We start from the raw sequence: 14,264 nt of genomic DNA on the forward strand, positions 1-14,264 counted from the left end.
AGGTCTCTTTTTCCTCGTTCCCCTTCAGCTCTGATGAAGTTCCATGTTTTGAACACTCTTCAGTGTTCTGAAGCTATCATGGGTGGGGCCGTCTTTGAGACTCTGGAAGGGAACACAGTTGAAGTCGGCTGTGATGGAGAAAGCCTGACCGTGAACGGAGTGAAAATGGTCAACCGAAAAGACATTGTGACAACCAACGGCGTCATTCATCTCGTAGACCAAGTGCTGATTCCTGACTCAGGTGAGTGGGCACCTGGGTGACTGTCAATTCTCAGAGGTTTCCACTAGACCAGCATCTAGGTCTGACCCATTCCTCTGTTAAAGAATGCATCTTCGAGGGGGGGGGGGGAAGATTAGCTTTGCTTCAGAGTTATCAAACTAACATGTTTCCTATTTGTTTCAATTTTAGCAAAGCAGGTGATAGAGCTGGGTGGTCCCCAACAGGCCACTTTCACAGACCTGGTTGCACAGCTGGGCCTCGCTGCGTCTCTCAGGCCGGAAGAAGAATACACTCTGCTCGCTCCAGTCAACGGGGCCTTTTCTGGTAGGGAGCTCTTGCAAAACTGATGGCACTACTATAGTACAGCCACATGAAGTCTCAGTGGTAGAGCATCTGCTTGGGAAGCAGAAGGTCCCAGGTTCAATCCCCGGCATCTCCAACTCAAAAGGGTCCAGGCAAGTAGGCGTGAAAAATCTCAGCTTGGGACCCTGGAGAGCCGTTGCCAGTCTGAACAGACAATACTGACTTTGATGGACCGAGGGTCTGATTCAGTAGAAGGCAGCTTCATATGTTCATATGTACCAGAGGGTTTAAAAACTCCACAAATTGCCTAATAGTCTCTACAGAGAGAATGAAATTCTTTGGTAGAGAGGCTCAAACTCTGTAGTATGTTCCTGTGAACCAACAGTGGTTCTCAGGCAGCCATCTTTTGGCTCTCACACCACTTAGGGTGGCCCATCTTACACTGACCAGAGCCTGAGCCTCTCCCAAGAGGTGAGGAGGGGCCCCTCCTTGGAGAAGTGCTTCAAGGGCTGCCTGTTTGCTTCTGCCCATGGATCTCCTCCTTGTTTGACCTTCCCAGAATCCCATGGGGCTGGTCATTTGATTGGGATAGTGGTTCTATGAGTGGGAGGTTTTCCCATGCCATTTCCCCAAACCAAAATCCTTCCACTTCTGCTATTGGGTGGGTGGTACAGCAAGACGGGGGTGATTTATAGCAGGGAAACCAGATAGGAGCAAAAAGGTTCGAATACCCTTTCCCTCTCCACGTGCCAGTCCCCCAGTTGAATTACCAGCTCCATCATGCTGCTTTGAACATTACAAAAATGTTCTCATTAGAGAACAAAAACGTCTCTCATCAGAGATTTCTTGTGTCACTAAATCTGGCCTTTTATGAGAGAGACAGAGAGAGCAAGAGAGACCCTTTCCATCCTAAGCATCATCTCCAGGTCCCTATTAGAGACATCTTAGTTACTTCACGGGATGATGTCTTTATTGAAGGGCTGTGGAGCATGGAGGTGGGAAAGTTGCTTCTTTCTTAGCATCTTGTTGGACTCCAACCCATTGCACAACTCAGATAATGGCATTGGCGATATGACTGGAAGGTTCAACATGGAGAAAAATGATTGATTCTGGCAACTGACTGATTTGAGTCACTGAAAGCCAAGAATATGAATAGGTGAGAACTTGACGTATGGCATGAAAGGGAACCTAATTTAGACCTTCTGCTCTGTCTCAATTCTTAGAGGACACCTTAACCATGGACCAGAGAATTCTCAAACTGATCCTTCAGAACCACATTTTGAAAGTGAAAATTGGACTGAATGAGCTCTACAACGGACAGTTCTTGGAGACCCTGGGAGGAAAGAAACTTAGAGTGTTTGTGTATCGCACAGTAAGTGAATAATAATAATAATAATAATAATAAATTTTATTTATATCCCGCCCTCCCCGCCTAGGCAGGCTCAGGGCGGCTAACAACATTTCAATAAGTTATACAATATAGGGTTTAAAACAATTAGGTTATACAGTAATATAAAATACAATCTAAAACAATATAAGATTATACAATAATTTAAAACAGCGATCTAAAACCAGTTCCAGTTGCCTGGATCATTCCATGGTTTGGACGGCAGTGATCTTCCTGATGTTGTTCTGTTCACTTATGTTATGGCATTTTTTTCCCCCTCCAGGATTTCTGAATATGTAAACAGTACCAAAAAGTAATTAATTAAAATGGCTTGAGCAATCAACAGATATTACAATGCAATTACAATTATCATAAGTACAATCATTCCAGTCATACAATAATTTGGAATATGTCCCAACATTTTCCTTGTAAGTTTTTAAAAATGGCTGAATATTATTTCAAACTGCTGTGTTTCCTACATCAGTATACCTTTTGGCAGAATAAACAGAGAAGTCTCTGTACAAATTTGAAGAAGAAGAAGAAGATATTGGATTTATATCCCGCCCTCCACTTCGAAGAGTCTCAGAGCGGCTCACAATCTCCTTTACCTTCCTCCCCCACAACAGACACCCTGTGAGGTGGGTGGGGCTGAGAGGGCTCTCACAGCAGCTGCCCTTTCAAGGACAACCTCTGCCAGAGCTATGGCTGACCCAAGGCCATGCTAGCAGGTGCAAGTGGAGGAGTGGGGAATCAAACCCGGTTCTCCCAGATAAGAGTCCGCACACTTAACCACTACACCAAACCGGCTCACCAAATTTGGCCTCTTATGACATTATGAGGATGTGTTTCACTGTACTGATTCCTTAACTGTTGGAACCACCAAATTTTCCTTGAAACTATATACAATTTTTGTTAAAGCACCAGATCCAGATGATTTATTATTGTGAAGATCATCAGTTACTACAATCAGCCCCCATGCAGCGAAATTGCTTTCAAAAGCATTACAGTCTGATTGCGTTTTAGTATTGTTAATTTTATTAATTAGCATCTGAAAGGTAGTCATTGATGCAACTCACCATACTAAATCTCAAATTGTTTCACTATTTAGGAATAACCGCTTTCTAGTCAGCAACCTGTATACGTGAGATTATCCCCCTTTTTTTGCATTCTTTATTAATGATTCATGACAACTGCTTTGTGGGGGTGTTCCCATATTCAATTTTTTGTTTAAAAATCAGAAACCAGTTTCTGTACTCTCAACAGATCCAATGGTTTCCTTTACATTTCCAGTTCTGTATAACGATGGGTTTCTCCCTTCCTTTTACTTTCATCTCTCTCATTTTATAATGGAAGTTCAAATATGTTGGGCTTGGTAATTAGCATCCGTGTACTTGCCACATTTGCTTTTTAATTCAAAAAGCAGTCTCCGTTAAAAGTCTTTCCTGCATTATGTAGAATTGGTCAAGTAACATCTGAGGGGTCAGTCAATATTGTTTTTGTTTCTTGTTCTGGAAATTATTTACAGTTTACAGTAAATGTTTCCTTGTAATGTCAGTGCAATCCTGACCAGAGTTCTGCTCTTCTATGGCCATTAGTTCAGATGTATTTAGAAAGGTGGAATTTAGAAAGATGTATTTGGAAAGGCTAAATTTAGATTTATTGGAGCATCGTCTCAAAAAGTTTAGTCTCTATTTCCATGTATGTGTCCTCAGTAAGGATATTTGGTGAAACATGAAATAGTATCTACTCTGGAGTAAAGGTTATGTGGATCAAAAAATAAAGTATGGGATACAATCCCAAGAACTCTTCCTTGGGTGTATGTCCTATTGTAGACAATGGGAGTTGCTTCTGAGTAGACCTGCTGAGTGGTCCTCCATGATCTCTTTCTTCTAGGTTAAAGGTTATCCGAAGGAATCTTTTAAATGATACTTATAGTAATTGTATGAAACACAGAGGTAACGTTCTTTTTCCTTAGGACCTTCAATCTAGACGTGTTTCCATAAAGAGTTGACGCAAATTGTTTGCAAGGAAACTAGCAGTGTTATCCTAAGCAGAGTTATCCCTAGGGGTATGGACATGGACTGGAAAAATTTGGTTCATGTTAGTTCATGGTTTGTGGCCGAACCACAAATAGAATTGAGAGGTTCATTTATGAACGGAACTGTTTCATGGTTTGTGGTCCTCAAACTTTGTTGAAAGGGTTTGTAGAAAGCTCCCCAAAAGATGGGGAGCCTCCTCCCCTCTGCTCAGCTGTTTTTGCAACTTTCACTGGGAACAGAAAGCAGGGGTTTAAAGGGACTCAGAGGCCCTTTAAACCTTTCTACACCATCCACAAACTGCTTTAGAAGTTCATGGAAGTTCATGATGGTAGATCCATCATGAACTTTGGTTTATGAACCGTATACAGGGCAAAATACGTGATAATTTTGCTTCATGGTTCAGTTTGTGCTAATCTAAACTAAAAGGGTAGTTACGCCCTTTAAAACCCATTGCAAATCACTGGGTGTTAAAAAGTATTACTATGTTTAGGATTGCACTGCAAATTAGTTACACTTTCTTTGTTTGAATTGTATAGTTTTATTTTATTTTATTACTAGGCCGTATGTATTGAAAATTCCTGCATGATCCGAGGAAGCAAAGAGGGAAGGAACGGCTTCATTCATGTTTTCAGGGAGATTATCCAGCCAGCAGATAAAACTCTGTATGAAGTGCTGCGATCTGATAAGCGATTCAGGTACGGCAGATTTTTCTAAATTGCATCAAAACTGCTCTCGTTCTGAAAATCCTGACCGAATTTCTGCACTGCGTTTTGCAGTGGAATTCATATTAAAATAAAAGACATTTCTTGACAGCCACTTTGAGGATAACATTGTCAACTGGGCTCAGAAACTATTTTAATGGGCAATTAGTAATTTAGTGGGGCAATAGTAAGCTGGGGATGGAGCTGGGGATGTTTAGCCTGGAGAGGAGACGGCTGAGAGTTGATATGACCACCATCTTCAAGTACTTGAAGGGCTGTCATATAGAGGATTGTGTGGAATTGTTTTCTGTGGCCCCGGAAGGTAGGACCAGAACCAAAGGGTTGAAATTAAATCAAAAGAGTTTCCGGCTCAACATTAGGAAGAACTTCCTGACTGTTAGAGCGATTCCTCAGTGGAACAGGCTTCCTCGGGAGGTGGGGGGCTCTCCTTCCTTGGAGGTTTTTAAACAGAGGCTTAGATGGCCATCTGACAGCCATGAAGATCCTGTGAATTTAGAGGGAAGTGTTTGTGGGTTTCCTGCATTGTGCAGGGGGCTGGACTAGATGACCCTAGAGGTCCCTTCCAACTCTGTGATTCTATGAACCCACTTCCAGTGCAGTTTAGGGACTGTTTGTAAGTGGGTTTTGCCATTTCACACAGTAAGAACGAAGGACTATAAGGAGAGCCCTGCTGGATCAGACCAGTGGTCCATCTAGTCCAGCATTCTGTCTCACACAGGGGCCAACCAGTTCCTTGGAAGGGCCAGCAACAGGGCAGAGAGGCTGAGGCCTTCCTCTGATGTTGCTTCCTGGCTCTGGGATCCACAGGTTTAGTGCCTCCGAATGTGGAGGCTCCCCTCAGTTACCATGGCGAGTAGCCATTGATAGGCTGATCCTCCGTGAACCTATCTCGTCCTCTTTTTGAAAAGCAATAAGAAGACCCCTGCTGGATTGGTAAAATCCAGTTACAAAGTGCACCGGAAGTAGATTGAACGTGCATTACTCAGCATATGTGAAAGGGCCCTAAATGTACACCACCTCAAGATTCACCCTTGGCGCCTTGGCAGGTTTGGAAAATGCAGCTCAAGTTCAGTTGGAATCAGGTCACGTTGTGCCCATGCTTCTCAAAGCTGAACGCATGATTGCACACAGGCATATAATGTTGTCCAGGGACAGCAGGGCAGGAGGGGTGGGTCATTTCTCCCCTTCCACCGTTTCCAGCCGCAAATGTTGGCCAGAATTGATTGGCTCTGGCTCCGAATCCAATTAAGACAAAGTTCTTGGATACAGTCTCTGAAGCTGTTTCCAAGTCATCGACTTGAGTCCAGGGACCTCAGTCCTAGTGATTTGTGCATTTGTTATCCCGGTTATCCCTTTGCAAAATTGAATGCCGCTCCCCTCTGGCACAAACTTTTAAGTACACGGCTTTTCAGCTGGCATACCAGGGCAGAGCACAGAGCTGGCATACCAGGGCAGACGAGGACCCCACTGCCTGTGCCAACCGCAAAAAGGCAATGAGTTGGAGAACAACACTGGCAACAGCCTGGGGATTTTGTTCCCCACAGCGGCAAGGCAGCAAGAACAAGAACTAGTGAAGGCACCGAAATCTACTTTCAGAGTATCATGAATGGCTTAAAAGACAGAGGGAATACATTGCCCTCCCCCGGATTTCCTGTTCTCATTTATATATGGATTATTTTAAAGACTGTTCTTTGTACCTGGCTATCCAGGCAGCTTACAAATACAATAAAATATATCGGCAGCAAAAAAACCCCCAACCAATTAATGGTTAACTATCACCTGTAGTCCTCAACTTCAGGTTGCAACTTTATTTAAAAAAAAAACCAAGGAGAGATGACTTGTAGACAGAACTGTATTTCAAGAGGTTTACAAGATAATGCATGGGATGGAGAAAGTAGAGAAAGAAGTACTTTTCTCCCTTTCTCACAATACAAGAACTCGTGGGCATTCGATGAAATTGCTGAGCAGACAGGTTAAAACGGATAAAAGGAAGTACTTCTTCACCCAAAGGGCGATTAACATGTGGAATTCACTGCCACAGGAGGTGGTGGCGGCCACAAGCATGGCCACCTTCCAGAGGGGTTTAGATAAAAATATGGAGCAGAGGTCCATCAGTGGCTATTAGCCACAGTGTGTGTGTATGTATAAAAATTTTTTGCCACTGTGTGACACAGAGTGTTGGACTGGATGGGCCATTGGCCTGATCCAACATGGCTTCTCTTATGTTCTTATGTCCTCTATCACCTCCTTCCAGGAAAGTCCTTTCCAAGGGTTATCTCTGGGTCCATTCACACACACTAAATATTCCATTTGAATGCAATTTGCTATTAAATTTCACTGTGTGGGATGGGAAAATCCACGGACAAGCAGTCCCTGTGTGAAAGCACCCTATGTCTTATGCGGTTTTAGGCTGCTAACCAACTTGGATTTGGTTCCACTGAAATCAAAGGTGTGAATTTTGCTCAAGGAGATGGTAGATCCCAGCCCGAACTCATTTCCTCTTCTTCTGTGAAACCAGCGGGTGGAAATCAAACTACAGGGGTGGATCTAGTGATATGCTAATACGAAAAAAGCGTCGTTCTGCTTGCAGAAGGGATTGTGCAAGCTCCTGTGCAACAGTCTTCTCTCTCTCCCATATTGTAACTTGGGGAGCAATTTTGAGAAGGAAGAAGCAGATAGGTTCATGCCCTGATACTCCGGAATTGGTTGCCCGAGAGTTTGCACGAGTGGAAATGCAAGAAGGGATACAGCATGTTGGACAGAGCAAGCGACCGTTGTCGTTTTTGTGCGCGTGTCTGTTTCAGCTTTCGGAACAGGCAGCCCGTAGAGCAAGTGGAGATTTTGCAGTCGCTCCAACCCGTTGTCTGAAAGGAAGCTCATATTCAGTTCTTGTTCGACAAATATTTTCTGAGCGCTTCACTGTTTTTTGGGGACCTCTTAGTCTCCTTAGGAAGAGCGCTAGCAATCTTTGTGGGTGTTTTGTTTTTTTTCCAAAGTGTATAAAATGTAACTGCCCTCTTGATGAATACGACATATTTGGAAGCCACCCTGTGGAAAGTATGTTCATTTTACAACTTCTACTGTTCTTTGAGTGAACTCTGCTGAATATGATCGTTCAGGCCAGGTTGCTCTGGTGGAATGCTCTGGGCCATTGACCTGATCCAACATGGCTTCTCTTATGTCTGGGGCAGTGATGCTCTGTATTCTTGGTGCTGGGGGGGCACAGTGGGAGGGCTTCTAGTGTCCTGGCCCGACTGAATTACCTCCTGACGGCACCTGGTTTTTTCGGCCAATGTGTGACACAGAGTGTTGGACTGGAGGGGCCACTGGCCTGATCCAACAGGGCTTCTCTTATGTTCTTATGTGACACAGAGTGTTGGACTGGATGGGCCATTGGCCTGATCCAACATGGCTTCTCTTGTGCTCTTATGCTTAATGCATTGGCTTTGATATGCTCTACCCTATGCTAAACACTGCACATATACTTTATATTTGGCAATGAAAATCAAGTTAGTTATAGTATCAGTAAGGTATATAACCATGTAAAAATATATAGCACAGCACTGCCACCTTCAAGACAGATGGGTCGGCTGCGTTGTTCCCTCTAAGCTGAGTTAGCATGAGCGAGCTCACAGATTTCTTCTCGTCTCCAGCTCACGCATTTTTGTCTTCGCTCAGGAAGGATGGCCCCAGAGCACACACATTCATGCAGTCGCTCGCAACTTTAATACCAGCAGCTCACAAAGTAGAATTTTTGCTCACAAGACTCTGCAGCTTCGAGGGAACATTGGTTCACTGCAGGATGTGCGCCCCCAACTCACAGAAAAGCCCCAAACTCTTGATCTGTCTGGTTTACATCCATGCCCAGCTCTGTGGCTTGGAAGCCAGACTGAATAATGGGAAGCAACTCACTTGAAAGTACAATTGCCATCTCCAGGTTTGGGAAATACCTGGAGATTTGGGGGGGGGGGTGGAGCCTGGGGAGCATGTGGTTTAGGGAAGAGAGGAACCTCAGCAGAGTATTATGTCCTAGAGTCTACCTCCTTCAAAGCAGCACTTTCTCCAGAGGAACTGATCTCTTTTATCTGGAGGTCAATTGTAATTCTGGGAGGCGTCCAGGCCTCATCTGGAGGTTGGCAACCATATGCAATCGAACAGAGCAAAGGCCTTTTGCAGCCTAGAAGTCTCTCTGTTCATACCTTATCTTTGTCTCAAACAAATGGTAAATTTTAAATAAAAGGGGCTGAGTTCTCAGTGGCAGAGCGTCTGCTTGGCATGCAGAAGGTCCCAAGATTCAGTCCCCAGCATCTCCAGTTAAAAGGGGCAGATTGTAGGTGAAGCGAAAGACTTCTGCTTGAAACCCTGGAGAGTCGCTGCCGGTCTGAGAAGACAATGCTGACTTTGATGGACCAAGGTCTGATTCGGTACAAGGAAGCCTCATGTGTGTCCGAAATGACAAAAATCTTGGAGTGGGGGGGGATGGTAGGTAACGTATACTGACTCGCCTTTCTCTGGCACTGAGCCGAAAAAGACCCAACGTCTCAATGTTTTAATTTTCTGTTGATAAGGACCAAGAGATCCATGTATATCCTGAAGATGGCTGACCATAACAGCGCTAAGTCTCAGTCGCTGTCTTGAGTGACCCTGAGTAGGACAATAGAGGTCTCACAAAATGAGTCTGGCCTGAGCCTCTTTCGCATCTCTTGGCAATTACTTGACAAAACCCAGAATTATCCGCTGCTTCAAAACTGCAATGTCAAAGGGAAGCCGGGACTGTTAAAGTGACCCGAAAGTGATATAAGTTTGTGGGGAGGTCTGCCCTAACAATAAAGTAGGTTTCGTTTTAGGGTCCTTTCTTTTAAACGCCACCTGTGTTAAAGAACAGGATAACAAGGGATTAAGTAACTCACGTTTGTCTGCATCTGAATGCTAATTGCAAAGGGAGAGCTGGGTTAGTCGGCTGTAGCAAAATAAAAGCCCGTGGGCAACTTAAAAACTGATTTTAAATAAATATTTGTTAGTCTTAAAGGCGCTAATGGACTCTCGTTTTATTGAGCCAGGTGTTAGCTACTTGATGACACCGTGGGTTAGATATATTAATTGTCCCGATCCTATTTCCCTGACATAGATCTTAATTTGAAGACTCAAAACATCATTGTCCACGATGAAAAAAGGATTAAAAAATTAAAGTATCTGTATGTGATCTCTATATATCTTTGTATTCCCTGTATTTGCTGCTTAAAAACTTGCCTTGTTTGATGTACTACTTTATTGATTTATTGCTCTTTTGGCTCTGGATTGGCAATACATTTCCTTATCAATCAGAGGAAAGAAGGGGGTGGGGGGACAGCCTCCTTGCTGTCAAGTGATACAACGAGAGAAGCTTGATATCGCACTGCTGAATGGCCTGGTATTTATCCTGTTGTGTTTTCTCCTTTCCCAGCACATTCCTGAGCCTAGTGCAAGCTGCAGATTTGGAAGAGGTTTTGTCCCAGGAAGGAGGCTGGACTCTGTTTGTCCCAACCAATGATGCCTTCAAAGGCTTGACTGAACAAGAGAAACAGACCCTGATCAGTAAGTAGATTGCACGAAGGGGGAGAGGAAATCAAATTGAGGACAATGAACATGTCCAAAGTGCTTTCTGTGCAAATATCAGCTGGCACTGGCAAAACTTGTGACCTCTGTGGTCTTGTGGTCTCTTTGGAGAGCCAGTTTGGTGTAGTGGTGAAGTGCGCGGACTCTTATCTGGGAGAACCTGGTTTGATTCCCCACTCCCCCACTTGCACCTGCTGGAATGGCCTTGGGTCAGCAGGAGTTGTCCTTGAAAGGGCAGCTGCTGTGAGAGCCCTCTCCAGCCCCACCCACCTCACAGGGTGTCTGTTGTGGGGGAGGAAGGTAAAGGAGATTGTAGGCTGCTCTGAGACTCTGTCCTTGAAAGGGCAGCTGCTGTGAGAGCCCTCTCAGCCCCACCCACCTCACAGGGTGTCTGTTGTGGGGGAGGAAGGTAAAGGAGATTGTAGGCCATTCTGAGACTCTGTCCTTGAAAGGGCAGCTGTTGTGAGAGCCCTCTCAGCCCCACCCACCTCACAGGGTGTCTGTTGTGGGGGAAGAAGGTAAAGGAGATTGTAGGCCGCTCTGAGACTCTGTCCTTGAAAGGGCAGCTGCTGTGAGAGCCCTCTCCAGCCCCACCCACCTCACAGGGTGTCTGTTGTGGGGGAGGAAGGTAAAGGAGATTGTGAGCCGCTCTGAGACTCTTTGGAGTGGAGGGCAGGATATAAATCCAATATCTTCATTTACCTCACAGGATGTCTGTTGTGGGGGAGGAAGGTAAAGGGGATTGTAGGCTGCTCTGAGACTCTGTCCTTGAAAGGGCAGCTGCTGTGAGAGCCCTCTCAGCCCCACCCACCTCACAGGGTGTCTGTTGTGGGGGAGGAAGGGAAAGGAGATTGTGAGCCGCTCTGAAACTCTTCAGAGTGGAGAGCGGGATATAAATCAAATATCTTCTTCTTCCTCTGTGGTGCGGGGTCATTTGTCACAGAGCGTCCATTGGCCACCTTGGCATCTAGATTTGCAGTCTTTAGGACTGCACACAGGGAAGAACTCACTTCTATTTTGACAAATACCAGAGGGGTTTTGTGTTCCTCAGTTGCAACAACTAGAATAGAATGCGAATAAAAGTATGGGGAAGCCATATATTCACGTTAATGGAATACCATCCCTGACGGGAAGGCCCAGGCTAGCCTGATCTCTTCAGATTGCAGAAGCTAAGCAGGATCGACCCGGGTTAATATTTGGAAGGGAGACCAAAACAGAGCTCTGGGGTCACTATGCAGAGAAAGACAATGGAAACCCGCCTCTGAACATCTGTTGCCTTGGAAACCCTATGGCGTCACTTTATGGCACTTTCCACCACCACTAGTGGAATATGGAATTTCATGGATCAGAGCCCAGAACAAATTTCATCATAAAGGTGGTGGGGGGGGATAGTTACATATGGACAAAAGGAAGGATTGGGGGGGGGGGGGACAAGATTCCTGAACACAGAGAGAACCTCTGCCACTGCCCCCACCCCTTCATTTTCTATTCAGGCAATGTTTTCCACCCATTGAAGTAATCACTTGACATGTTAGAGTGAGTTCTGGCCTATGGAAGCTTTTGCCACAGTAAATTGGCAAATTTTCTTGTAGTGCCTTATATTGTGAGAACAGGGTCCATGGAGAAGACCATAGTAATCTTACCATAGAGTTCCTTGTGCTTCCTAGAGCTACTATTGTTCCAGATAGCTCTAGGAACCACCAAGAACTCTATGGTCAGAACGTCCTATAAGTAGACAAAACCTTATTTTTCTTTCACGTTTTTCTTCCTGGGAAATTCCACCCCGTTCCCCTCCCCCGTTTTTTCCAGCCAATCAGATGAGCATCAGGAGGCAAGGGCCATCTGGGGCATCTCCCACCATAAGTGGGCAAATGGGCATCTGACATTATAAACGGATTCTTATCTGGGAGAACCGGGTTTGATTCCCCACTCCTCCACTTGCAGCTGCTGGAATGGCCTTGGGTTAGCCATAGCTCTGGCAGAGGTTGTCCTTAAAAGGGCAGCTGCTGTGAGAGTCCTCTCAACCCCACCTACCTCACAGGGTGTCTGTTGTGGGGGAGGAAGGGAAAGGAGATTGTGAGTCGCTCTGAGACTCTTCGGAGTGGAGGGCGGGATATAAATCCAATATCTTCATCTACCTCACAGGGTGTCTGTTGTGGGGGAGGAAGGTAAAGGAGATTGTGAGCCACTCTGAGACTCTTCGGAGTGGAGGGCGGGATATAAATTCAACATCTTCTTCTTCTTCTGTAGGTGACACCAATGCACTCAGGAACATTTTGCTTTATCACCTGACCCATGGTGTTTTCATTGGAAGCGGATTTGAACCTGGTGTGACCAACATTCTCAAAAGTATCCAGGGAGGCAAACTGTACTTGAAAGTGGTGAGAAGTGAGACTAGTCCTTTGCCATTTGACAGCCTGTAAGAACAACCCCCCTCCTGACCTGGAGGCCCAGGATATAGCGATCTGGTTAGATCTCCGAAGTCAAGCAGGGTTGGCCCCGCTTAGAAGTTGAATGAGAGACCTCCAAAGAAGTCCAAGTCACTGCACAGAGGAAGGCCACGGCAAACCACCTCTGAACATCTCTTGCCTTGACCTGGATGGCCCAGGCTACCCCAATATCTTCAGCTCTCAGGGCTGGCCTTGGTTAATACTTAAATGGGAGACCACCAAGGAAGCCTAGGGTTGTTGTGCAGACACAGGCAATGGCAAGCCACCTCTGAATGTCTTTTGCTTTGAAACCCCTAGAGGGCTGCCCTAAGCAGGTTGTGTCCTGGCAGCTCTTTCCACCACCAATGATAGCCCTGAAACGAGGGTTGCCAAGTCCAATTCAAGAAATATCTGGGGACTTTGGGGGTGGAGCCAGGAACAAGGGTGTGACAAGCATCATTGAACTCCAAAGGGAGTTCCGGCCATAACATTTAAAGGGACAGCACACCTTTTTAAATGCCTTCCTTCCATAGGAAATAATGAAGGATAGGGGCACCTTCTTTTGGGGCTCATAGAATTGGACCCCCTGATCCAATCATTTTGAAACTTGGGGGATATTTTGGGGAGAGGCACTAGATGCTATGCTAAAAGTGTGGTGCCTCTACCTCAAAACACAGCTCCCCCAGAGCCCCCGATATCTCCACATCAATTCCCCATTATACCCTATGAGAATCGATCTCCACATAGGAAACAATGAAGTGCCCAGCAGACGTCCCCTCCCCTCGTTTCTGGCGACTCTGAAGCGAGGGATTGGCCTCTCTGCTCACGAGTTGCTGCCAACTTCTTCAAAGTAACACAGACACCCCATCCCAAGAGGAAGCCTTTCCAATCGGAGACTGAAACCTCCGGAGGAGGAAAGTCACATGGTGGCTTTGGGGGTGGAGCTTCCCCCACCGGCCAGCTGACTGGGGGCGGGAAGGAGCCTGGGAAAGCGGAAGAACCCCTGCTCGAACCTGGGGATTGGCAAGCCTACCTGAAACCCTGATGGATCATTATCAGACTGAGGACAACTGTGCTCATCAGAACTCCTCACAGGAACATCCCAAACAGGAGGAGGCACAAGAGACAACCTTGCCCCGCCCCCCTCACCAATTCCTCAACTGTTGTTGTTGTTTTCCCTGAGGACTGATTTCCCTACGCTGGGCTAGGGCTTCCCCAAATGAAATATGCTTCGTTCCAGAGTACCTATTTTCATAGTGGGGAAACACTTTCCCCCTTTCACTTTCTTTATTGTTTAATGCTTAGGTCAACGATACTCTTCTGGTGAATGAACTGAAATCAAAAGAATCTGATCTCATGGCAACCAACGGAGTAATTCACATCATAGACAAGCTCCTGTATCCTGCAGGTAGGTTACCATTTATTCAGACATAACGGCCCCGTGTTCCTTCATCAGGAGGCAGCGTGGGGCAGTGGTTAGAGCATGGGATCAAGGAGTTCCGAGTCAAATCCCCACCACAAGTTACAAAGCTCTCTGAGGCAGTCCTCATCTCTCAGCCTCGTCTACCT

At 45.7% G+C, this 14,264-nt stretch overlaps 1 protein-coding gene across 11 annotated transcripts in view; it reads left to right on the forward strand.

Annotated features, from left to right (window-relative positions):
• The window catches only part of POSTN (periostin), a 75,008-nt gene that overhangs the window by 38,138 nt on the left and 22,606 nt on the right, over nucleotides 1-14,264 (forward strand). For all 11 annotated transcript variants that reach the window (XM_060236768.1, XM_060236773.1, XM_060236774.1 and 8 more), the window contains exons 8-14: nucleotides 29-241; nucleotides 410-544; nucleotides 1,747-1,895; nucleotides 4,508-4,644; nucleotides 10,115-10,245; nucleotides 12,517-12,647; nucleotides 14,001-14,103. In XM_060236768.1, the coding sequence (XP_060092751.1) occupies nucleotides 29-241; nucleotides 410-544; nucleotides 1,747-1,895; nucleotides 4,508-4,644; nucleotides 10,115-10,245; nucleotides 12,517-12,647; nucleotides 14,001-14,103 (999 nt within the window). The remainder of the gene's footprint in view (nucleotides 1-28; nucleotides 242-409; nucleotides 545-1,746; nucleotides 1,896-4,507; nucleotides 4,645-10,114; nucleotides 10,246-12,516; nucleotides 12,648-14,000; nucleotides 14,104-14,264) is intronic.

The sequence above is a fragment of the Heteronotia binoei genome, chromosome 4 (genome assembly GCF_032191835.1).
Source record: "Heteronotia binoei isolate CCM8104 ecotype False Entrance Well chromosome 4, APGP_CSIRO_Hbin_v1, whole genome shotgun sequence".
Classification (NCBI taxonomy): Eukaryota; Metazoa; Chordata; class Lepidosauria; order Squamata; family Gekkonidae; genus Heteronotia; species Heteronotia binoei.